At 40.8% G+C, this 11,599-nt stretch overlaps 1 protein-coding gene across 6 annotated transcripts in view; it reads right to left on the reverse strand.

Moving 5' to 3' along the window:
- The window catches only part of nectin3.L (poliovirus receptor-related 3 L homeolog), a 71,143-nt gene extending 59,766 nt beyond the window's left edge, over nt 1–11,377 (reverse strand). For 2 of the 6 annotated variants that reach the window (XR_001934390.2, XM_041581951.1), the window contains exon 1: nt 10,084–11,366. Coding sequence is in view for 5 of the 6 variants with exons in the window: in XM_041581951.1 (XP_041437885.1) it covers nt 10,084–10,156 (73 nt within the window). In the remaining variant the exon portion in view is untranslated. Of the gene's footprint in view, nt 1–10,083 lie in introns of all 6 variants that reach the window. The other 4 variants (XM_041581950.1, XM_018246464.2, XM_018246465.2 and 1 more) reach the window with 4 other exon arrangements.
- Nucleotides 11,378–11,599: the final 222 nt, after the last annotated feature.

Consider the following 11,599-nt stretch of genomic DNA (forward strand, 5'->3'; position numbering starts at 1 on the left):
TCAGTCTCATAAACTGACATTTCCACATCCTAAATGCCTCTGACTAAACATTTAGAGTGGAAGTGACACTTAAGGACACCAGGCTCCCTGTCTCCTGTATTTGTCCAGTCTTTTTAAAAACTGCATCCACCCCCTGCAAGATATAATTTCAGTTCAGTTGCTAAGTTAAATTTAGATTTTTGAAACAGAAATAAAGCACGTATATATGCTCCTTTCGTAGGTGGCCACTGTAAAACCATTTGGTTATACATTCCAGTTAGAAAAGAACTTGATATTTGCAACTAAAATACTTACTGAATTCACCCCTTGCAAAAAAAGGTTACTTTTTGACACAATATCTAAGATCTTGTGTAAAAAAAAATCATATAATTTCCTTAAAGGGGTGGTTTACCGTTAAATCAACTTTTAGTATGTTACAGAATGGGCAATTCTAAGCAATGTTTCAATTGGTCTTCCTTATTTATTTTTTAAAGTGTTTTAATTATTTGCCTTCTTCTTCTGACTCTTTCCAGCTTTCAAATTTGGGTCACTGACCCCATCTAAAAAAAACAAATGCTCTGTAAAGCTACAAATTTATTGTTATTGCTACTTTTTATTGCTTGTCTTTCTATTCAGGCCCTCTCCTATTCATATGCCAGTCTCTTTTACAAATCAATGCATGGTTGCTAGGTTAATTTGGACTCTAGCAACCAGATTGCTGAAATAGCAAACTGGAGAGCTGCTGAATAAAAAGCTAAATAACATAAAACCCCAAATAATACAAAATTAAAAACAATTGTGAATTGTCTCAGAATATCACTTTTTACATCATACCAAAAGTCAACCCAAAGGTGAGCAAACCCTTTAAGGGTCAGCCCCAGCGACAAATCGCCTCTTCTTTTGGGCGACAATCTCCCTGAACGGCCTTCTCCCTGCCCTCCGCCGGCTAAAATGAAAATCGCATGTGGCAATGCACACGTGGCGCTTCGTTTTCCGAAGTCGACAAAGTTTCCTTGTGAGGAATTATGGAAAATTATGGAAAGATCCGTTACCTGGAAAAACCCAGGTCCCGAGCATTCTGGATAACAGGTCCCATACCTCTATTTGGATTATTTGTATAAAATAGGAGTCTATAGGAGACTGCTATTAAGTTATTCGGAGCTTTCTGAATAACGGGTTTCCAGATAACTGATCCATACCTGTACTTGCATTGTACTTCCCTTTTGTTTTATACCTTATGCTCATTGTGTCGCTGTGAGATGACTGGCATAGACAATTGTACTAGCATGGAGAGTCTGCAGCAGCTGTCAAAACAATGGGGAAAAGTTGAGGACTCAGCACTCCAGACTCCATCCCTCCAGAGCCCAGTACAGTGGAGTAACAGTGCAGTGACCCTAATAACAAGCTTACAAATATATGGAAAGAAAGATGCCTCAGTAATGTCCATAGTCCCCAAAAACAGCTAGGAAAGCAAGTTTTAGTCTTCCCCGACCTCCAAGTTGGGCTTTCATAAATTTCTAGATGGTCAAATAGCTATTCTCTTACTGCCCCAGGTCACTCAAGGAGGGTAAACTTCACAGTTTGGGAACCGTTAAGAGTAGAGTCCTGCGTGGAACCAATTTTTGAAACCCGACCCGCACCTGGACCCACAACCAGCTTGGACCCGCTACTTGGCCGACCCGCAAGTGCCTTATTCACAACCCGATCCGCGAACTACAGACCATCAAGAAACGGCAAGTGCTGTCATTGTAAACCGGAAGTGACATCATTGGAAGTAGACGTGGTCAGAAAAAGTTTTAAAAACATATGTAAAGGAGTTAAACTCGCTATTGAGAAGCCAACCCGTAAACCACAGAACCGCGACTCCCGTCCATACCCTTATTTGTGGTAACCCGTGGGTACCCAACCTGCTGCAGGACTCTAGTTAAGAGTAACCAAGGCATTGCAACAATCACATCTAAGAATACATGATCACTCATTCAGTTCAGGATTTACCCAGAAGCAATTATACATCACAGAGGAAATGAAGCCTTTAACATTCATGGCTAAAGTGCCTCAGCTGACACATATCTGGCTGTAGCTAGTGTGGGTCTGTGCCAAGCAGATTTAGGAATTAGGTGCTAAACACAAGGAACATAGGGCTGCATTTTTTTCCTCCACAGATAATCACAAACACAAAGACTGTACCATCTGGTCCAACCTCATGCAAGCACACAAAACCTAACTTCAGAACTAATTGAACCCCTTTTTTGCCCCAGACTTTATTACTTCCTTTCTTGCACAAAAATACATTTGTTTAACTCTACAAGCCTTCTGAGAATATGCCCTGTATGCCACATCACTACTGTGGATCCTGTACTGCCATTAGAGTGATATTATACCAACAAATTATGGGCATATTAAAAAAAAAAAGACATGTTCTGCAGTGCTTTTCTTGCTGAATAAAAGAATGGTGCCCCCACACCCAAGTGATGTTTTTTTACCCAACCATTTTTTTTAAAAAAAAAGAGGTCAATTTTGGTGAAGCGAGGTGACTGCTTTGAGTTTTGCATGCAAGACTCAGCAGTTGCAACAATAGGAACTTGCAGACCATAAAACAAACACAGATGCTGGAACAAAAGCGAAATAAACAATGGCTGAATGACGCTGCAGTTCGCACGCCTTTAATGTTGACCTGGAGTCCTGGACATGTAATTTTTTAATACCTTCAATACATAGACTGAAACCTATGATTATAATACCATGCTGTTTATATGGAAAATTGACACAAAGATGTTTATATAAACAGATGCAGATTGTTACTGTTCGCAGAGCACAAGTGGTCTAATCTGATCACACAATTTGGTCAAAAAAGTTTTCATTCTTTTTTTATAAAAAGCTTCAATGCATTAAAAACATTTTTTAATAACAACTTTAAGGGGCAGATTTATTAAGGTCGAATAGGAAATACTGATTTGAATTTTCAAAAAAATTTTTGGTCAAAACTCTCAAATTTTGTGAATTATCCAAACTCGATTTGAATTTTAATTGAATTTCAATATGTATCAAACCTATACCCTGGGAATAATTGAATTACACTATACTCCACTTTAAACCTTCCAAGTTCATGTATAAGTTAATGGAAGAGGTCCAGTGACCAATTTGAAGATGTTATTAGCCTTCCTGACATTCAAGTTTTTTCGGAGAAAAAACACGATTGTGTTGAGTTGAATTCGATTCAAGTTTTTGGGTCAGTAGTATTTGTTTGAGTTTTAGATATTAGATTTTTTTCTTAAATAACCACCCAGTCAAATTTTGAGTATATTCAAATTTATTTATAAAAAAAATTCACATGAATTCAAAATTTGACATTTGATAAATGGGCCTCCACATCTCAGGATTTTTGTAAAACAGCAACAATAAACTGTGCATTTGTACACTACTGTATGAATTCTTCTCCATACAACAGTATTTACATCCCATACCATCTGTCTTGATACAGACTTTCCATCACTTTGTACCTGGCGTTTCTGGACACAAATTTTGCTCTGCTGAAGCCTCCCATCAGTGTTGGGATGTGGAGCTGGCTGATCAAAATAGTGACACCACACTTTTCTCCCATTCTAATTACCTCATTCTGGACATCAGCACATAAGTCAGATAACAAGAAAGTGAATCTGTGTGGGGCTACCTAAATTGAACACATAATTATATTTATAGAGACCAGTACATTAGACATATGGAACCCCTTATAGAGCTCATCAAATCAATACCTTTTCTCTAATAACTTGTGTCAAACACCAGTGTGCCCTCCTAGTCTGCTCTGTATGAATTCTTCTCCATACAACAGTACATTGTCACTATGGGGTAGGAAGTGAAAGTGGCTGTTATGTATCTAGAGTTCAAATGTTAGTGATAACAGTGGCTGCTTAGAGCAGTCCAGTACCAGGAGTCAGTGAGCTTTTTACTGTACATAACAAAAGTCTTTTAAATGTTACTGGAGCACAGCCAAGTGTTCAAGAGTCAGGATCAGTTACAAAACTATACCTCAGTATCAACAGCAGAAATCTCAGAAAAACATATAGTTTCTCAGAATCTTTACATGTATGCTGAGAAACAGTTTTAATGACCCACATATTACCTATACCACACTTGTCAAGCAGGAGGCTCACAAGCTGGATGTGACCTCCGGGGACTTTTCTCATATAGACTACACTGTACATTAGTGATGTGTGGGTTGAGAAAAACTCGACCCACACCCATCCCGACCCACACCAGGCTTCTCCCCTCAGTTTATAGACCAGCACCGCCGATGATGTCACAAAAGGGGCGGGCCAGGCATGAGCACTTACACTATAAGGACTCTGATCCTTACAAAACAAACAATGCATTGGCTGGTCACTGATCTTAAAGGACCTATGCATGTAGGAATATCAAAATCAATGATATGAGCTATGTGATAGAGACATTTTACTAGATGCCCTGATTTATAGGGGCATCTTACTAGATCACATTTTACTAGATGCCCTGATTTATAGGTTTTCACATTCTTATTCCTGTTTCCATCATTTTCTTTTCTTTTGTTAAGGTGCTTATCATGTGTATGTCTGTGGGGGATGGTGTCAATTTGTTAGGCACCCCTAATCAGAGCTGTGTAGTCAGAGTTGGGAGCAGTTTAGGGTATCTGGAGTCAGAGTCACTAAAAAAGTACTAACTCCAAATAACTTTGAATACAAGCACTGAAAATACCATAATCAAATTGGATTTAAGTGCTTCTGTGAAGGAGGATATGGACAGATGAGTTGGACTTGGAGGTACCATAAACTGTTGGAGTTGAAGGATTTACATACTGACTCCACAGTCCTGCCCTAATGATTCTAACCTCTTATCTTATCTGTCCCAGGATCCCATGCTTTCATTCAGCATGCCTCACTCTAGTTAGAAACAAGGTGCCTGCTTGCTTGCTTGTCTGCATGCATTAAATGGGTTAAAGTTGGGCAGTATAGACATCACTGTTGATATACTGGTCAGGCTCACTGTGACTTGGCCCCTTGATAAAACAGTAGCTTTTAGATGTACTGAGCTGGCCCATTGCCAGTAAGGCACACTGAGCTGACACATGCCATCATGCACCAGCAATTGCTGGCAACTAGCTCTATGTATATGTTACTCAGCTGACAATTGTTTTTTTTTGCCTGCATCTATAGGGAGCTAAATCTCAGATTTGACAATAATGTCTGACCATGAAACACGACAGTAAGGTCGCCTATGTGAACCTGACTTCAGATTTTAGAAATGTATATAGAGTACAGTGGCGTAATCCTTGTCACATGTGTTTTCAATTTAAAATTATCTAATGCAGTAACCCATAGTAACCAATAAACTGACTTTGATGAGTCAACTGCAAGATACAAACTGAAAAGAAACCTATGACTGGTTACTGCACTTGTGAAAAATTTGGGGAATAAAAGACTGTATATCTTCTAAGATACACCGCTTCTCTTACCTGAAGGTGGTTATTCATGAACATTTTGGTATTTACATCCCATACCATCTGTCTTGATACAGACTTTCCATCACTTTGTACCTGGCGTTTCTGGACACAAATTTTGCTCTGCTGAAGCCTCCCATCAGTGTTGGGATGTGGAGCTGGCTGATCAAAATAGTGACACCACACTTTTCTCCCATTCTAATTACCTCATTCTGGACATCAGCACATAAGTCAGATAACAAGAAAGTGAATCTGTGTGGGGCTACCTAAATTGAACACATAATTATATTTATAGAGACCAGTACATTAGACATATGGAACCCCTTATAGAGCTCATCAAATCAATACCTTTTCTCTAATAACTTGTGTCAAACACCAGTGTGCCCTCCTAGTCTGCTGTGATGAATTGCATACAGCTGTGACATGGACACCCTTGACTTACAGACAGCCGTGGCCTGGTGGTAATTCTATGACACCCTTGGTGGCTTGCATTCATGGCTACAAATGAATTGCTTTGAGTGAGATTCCAATGCCATTATAGATATTAGTAGTGATAACATTCACACTGTAGCTATTGCCTTGAAAAAGCAACTACAATGTTCTGAAAGCTTGCTATGATTTTCTTAGCCAATAAAGTTATCATCTTTATACCAATTTTGTTATCTTTAAATTGAAAAGGGTTGCCTGTAACATTTTAACTAGCTAACACTGTACAACAACTTTACCTATATACAGTATATACCAGTGGCGTAACTAGTTGTTACTGGGCCCCATAGCAAATTCAATTTAGGGCCCCAAAATATTTATAAGTTGGCCTATTTTACCAAGATATATTAAAATTGCTAATTAATTAGGGTCTCACTGGGCCCCCTACACTCCTGGGCCCCCCTGCAACCACAGGGTCTGCTTCCTCTATAGTTACACCCCTGGTATATACTGTATACTAATAGCAAAGGAAGTATTAAAAAAAAAAAAAAAAAAGAACACCGCATATTAACTCCTTAGTTGTTAATTAATAACTATCTGCAAATAGACAGCAGTGGTATCTTTACACTCCTGCACCCCAGACAATTAAAGATATACTGACACCAGAAAAAAAAAACCCTTTTTTATATCGATCACAACATTGTTAATATTACCATAAATGTATTTGCCTGATGCTTTTACATGACATTCCTTACCCCCATGTTCCTCTATGAGGGGGCTGCCATATTTGTGCAGCAGTAATCCGTTAGCATAAGAAACTCTAACTGACAGGTTAAGAAGGGACAGCCAAGTTGGCAATACAGTCAGGTTTAGGAAATTAAAGTAACAATTACTTACAAAAGCAGAACTATCATCAAAAAAGATCAGTTTGACCTATAGGTAACTCCCGAAGTTTCCTCGTGAGGCCCGAAGAAGAGGCAACTAATCTCCCCCAATAGCCGTGTCTGCCACCACCATAAGCATATCAACTTTGCCACGCCAAGAAGAACTGAAGCTTAACCAAAGAAATTGGGCAGAGATGTTGTACATTATGTTTTAAGCTTCTGTACCAGCACAAGGGAACCACTGCCCTTTAGCAGTAAAGATCTGTGCCTCCAATAATGCCCATTTTCTTTTCTACTAATTCACTGCACATGCTCTGTGCTGCTGTCGGTTACTGAGCTTAGGGACTGATGAACAAGTTACTGAATATATATCATATAAATGCTATGATAAAAGGCCGATTAGTAAATAATTCAATAATTGGTACGTGGTAGCTCAGAAACCAGCACAATTAGCATTCAAATGTATTAATAAGCCCTGTAGCTTCAGCTTACATGACAGGCAAACTTCATTTTCTGCTTGATGATTTGCAACAACCCCTAAGCTTAGCTTCTCAACAGCTGAGAAAACCCACTGAGTATGAACAAAATCCAAAATGGGAAACTCCTGTGACAATTTCGAAGGCCTGGAACACTACTATAGAGTGTTGGGGTAACTTTATTGAGATTTTAGTTTAGGGTGAATTATATGTGCTGCAAAATACTCAAATACTATTAACATTCTATTAATCAGTGAAACCATTTTTAAAGATGTCATCACTAAATGCAATCAAAGAAAAGTATTTGTATTTACATTTATTCATGTAAAAATCCCAAATGAGAAGATATAAGATCAGGGTCGCCCTGTGGTCCCAATCCTGACATCAAATATTTTGGGTTTATTTATAGATATTTGTACATGCACACCCTTATTGTGCTGCCTACAATAAACCAGCTGCCTCCATTGTATATGTTATTTTATACCCTGTTTTCTCATTACTTCCTGGTCAGGTGCCTGTAATTTATTATGGCACACACAGCAGGAACTGATACAGCAAAGTTAAATTGCGTCTCCTAGTCTGCTGAGAGACAACAAATTCAATGTCTCATATATGTCTTTGGCTGTATGGAATGTTTCTCCATATGAATCAGAGGATGCTACATTATTGGCAGATCTGGTGTGAGTGTCCCTTTAAACACATGTGCTTGATGATATCATTTGATGATGTGGATTAACATTCATAAGTCCTTGGCAGCTAAATTTTCGCATACATGTTTGAGGTAAGTATATTTATATCACACAGCCAGTGCACATTTGCAGCACAAGTTACTCTACATATAGTTCTAGGAAGCAAAACAATAGTATAAAATTCTAGAACTCAAAACATCATAATATAAGTCAAGGCAAAGCATGATTACCAAACGCAAGGGGGTCAAAACAGAGGTTGTGCCAAAAGGTTATTGAACAGACAAATGAGATAGGACACAAAAAAGTACTTCAACTCCGTTGGAACTTAGGAGTTTGTACAGGGTCACTGCAGGTTGAAAGAAACACTGCAGGAGTTCATTTAATAACAATACTCAATTCAACCGTACTTTCTCAAGTGCTATCAGAAAGTTTAAAATATATGTCATGTGCCCAAAAAAGTACACATTTCAAAAGTATATGTAGGAAATATGCGTTGTATTATATTCCCCTGGCATTAACATTACAATGTTGGTATTAATTACTTACATCAAAGTAGTTTGTGAGAATAAATAAGCTTTGCAACCAGTTAGCAAATATGCACCCTTGGCTCAATGCCGAGCTAAACTTAAGCTGGCCACAGACATACAGATATATCCTTATGCCGGATGAATGATCGTGCGGTGCAATGTCCCGACCTATCACTAACCATTCAGTAATAAAGCATGGCATCCTTTCCACTAGCAAAAATATATAATTTTAGTGGCTGTGACAGTGTATTGTAGCCTATAAATTCAATATAATCAAACTGCAGTCTACCAGCCGGGATTTGTAATCATATTTATGAAAGCCATGAGTATAAGTATAAGTATAAGGCAATATATAGCATGTGCTCATGCGATTTACAGCTGGTTTGGTAATTTAATTGTGTTGGTTTCCTGTTGGAGGAACACATGATCTGCACTTGGTTAAATGGTTCAGAGAGCCAAATAATTGTCCTATGTATCTTTGGGTCATTTCAACTTTCTTGGTATGGTAAGAGTCAAGAGTGAGTTTATTGTCATTTCATCCATACGTTTGTGCAGTACACAGTGAAACGAAACAACGTTCCTCTAGGACCATGGTGCTACACACAACATAGATGTACCGGACAACAGACAAAAAGTGCAAGTGCGAAAATATGCAACTCCTGCAAGACAGGTAGTTAACAACTATGGTTAAAGTGTATGAATGCAACTGCAATACAGTGAATTCAGCCCTAACAGTATACATATACAAGCGGTTGCCAAAGCAGCAAAGTGAAGGTTAATCCCTCTTGTCATCATAAACCAGTGATGAGAGAGGCAGTGCTGTGATTCCAAGCAACATATCCGCCTCCAGTGGCTGCACCTCGGGAAGCTGTGACATCACTGGTCTCCCAGGGTCACCCACTCAGTGGTGGCCACTTCCCTGCCCCAGTTCTTTGTAATGGGCCAGCACGGCAGCCTAACCCTCCCTAACTCAAAGGTTACAGGCCCCATCACCATAAAACTAACTTGTAAAAAAAGAAAAGGGTTCAGCCTCTGTCTCACACAATTGTCTGCAAGAATAGGGGGGAAGATGTTAGGATTTGAATGACACAAAGTTGATGACACCATTATTAATATGACAGGGAAGAGGTGGGTTTATAAGCAAACATGGGGCTCCAGATGGTGCTGACAATACATCCCAAAATCGCACCAACAGGATGGTGGCAGCTGGAATTTGACAACATCTGGACAGCCATCAGTTGACTGGAAAGCCTGCAATAAGTAGTGCAATTGCGAGGGATAACAAGAACGCGTGGTCAAGTTGTAGATGAACTATATCTCCCATTCAGGGCTGTAGCTGTAGGGCAGAACCTCGGACATTCCCCCACATGGGACAGCAGTCCATGTCAACTAAAAAAAAGTATAACAGTGGGCCCGCCCCTCCTGCCCACAGCATTAGCCTGGAACATGGTGCCCGAGGGAAAGTAACGGTCCTGTTGCACAGAGATCCCCGCTCAGCCCGGAGCACTGGCGACTTGGCACAGGGTGGGGTAGGGAATCGTCTCAGCATGGCATGAATGTGCTCCCTGACACCACCACAAACCCCACATTATTAGCCACACTGGGCAACCCCGCCCCACAACACAAACTCACCGCACAGCCTGCAGAGGAGCAGCAAGGCGAGGGCAGCGTTCAGGGACGGGTTCCCTCCTCTCCTCCGCGCCATGACACAGTCGAGGGCTGCCGTTCCCCGAGAGCCCACTGCACTCACACACACAGCGCGACTCCCAGTTGTCTCACAATGCTCCGAGCATGGAGAGAGAGAGAGGAATGGGGGGTGGGATGCGCCACAGAACCCGAGCCGACTGGGAGGGGCTAGGCGAGACAGATCGCAGAAGGTCACTGGAGCAATGGGACTCTTGTTGGGGTGGGGAGAAGCGCACCCCGACCCCCCTTTGTTGGAGAAGGAACTGGACTCAGGGGAAGAGCGAGTCTCGTCTCTAAGCGCCGCTTTGCCCGTCTTCTACACTCCTGAGACGAAGAAGGAGGCGGACTGACTCAGTGGCCAGACACAGTCCAAAGTGCGAGCTTTCCAGTTGTGCTGCCCATTCTCTATCCCGCACACACGATCCCTTCTCCCCTATATGTGCCCATTAACCTCTGCAGCACCGAATCCGAACAATATGCCGTGTGTTTGGCAGCTGTTGCTGACCTGCTGCAACTCGTTCCTTACAATATCCAGTCGAGACTCGTAGTTCAGCAACATCGTAAGCCGAGCTGCTAGTTCCATTCCAGTCTGGCGAGAAGCATGGCGTCAATAAACGCTGATTGTTCTCAAGACTGGGGCGTCAAATCGCATTACATAGTTTAGTCGCAATCGGTCCTTTTGCAAATACACAGACGCTTTGCCAATACAGTCCAACATGTCAAATGTTTGTCCGTGCTAAATTCCTGCCATGTGTCACAAAGCTGCAGAATCCGAGCGTTAGGTGGCGCTAGAGGGTTGTGCAATGTGGAGCTGCTCTTTGTTGCTCACTGTGGAAATCCATTTGAATTCCCGTTGCGCTGTAGTTCGAGGCAGGCCGTGTTACTGGCACTTCTATACCTGCTGCTAACGCGCTTATTTCTGCATATAGTTCTTACTGGCAAATACATTGAGCAAACCATCAATCCCTTTTGTCTAAACCTGACGAGGTACATAATAGCACGTAGCAAACGTGACAGGGAGTTTTCCTTCTCTAACTAAATATCAGGAAAGCGACCTTCAAGTAAGGCAGAAATAAAAGCTAAGCAAGGTCAGTCTTGGAGAAATCAAAGGAAGGCCATGAGCTTTCCTTGTGCAGTCGCTCCCTGACAGAAAGTGAAATCTATTGTCTGTCTAGTGGGGCTTCTCTGACATCCCTAAATAACCCAATTCACTGAGGTGCTCAATCCTAAAAAGATAGCGGGTGGGTTAAAATATAGGGCAAGTGGATGAAGGAAAATTCTTTCTGCAGTGTTATTTGGCACCATTATTAGTAATCTTTATTTTTATATTACACATAAGACACTGATACCAGTGTTGATTACAATCCTAATTTTCTGGCCAATTTCATTTTATTTGATTTCATTAAGATAGTACTTGGGATGGAATCAAGTTCAGGGGTACATAGCTGCCTGTAGGATAGGC

This window comes from Xenopus laevis, chromosome 2L (assembly GCF_017654675.1).
Source record: "Xenopus laevis strain J_2021 chromosome 2L, Xenopus_laevis_v10.1, whole genome shotgun sequence".
Taxonomy (NCBI): Eukaryota; Metazoa; Chordata; class Amphibia; order Anura; family Pipidae; genus Xenopus; species Xenopus laevis.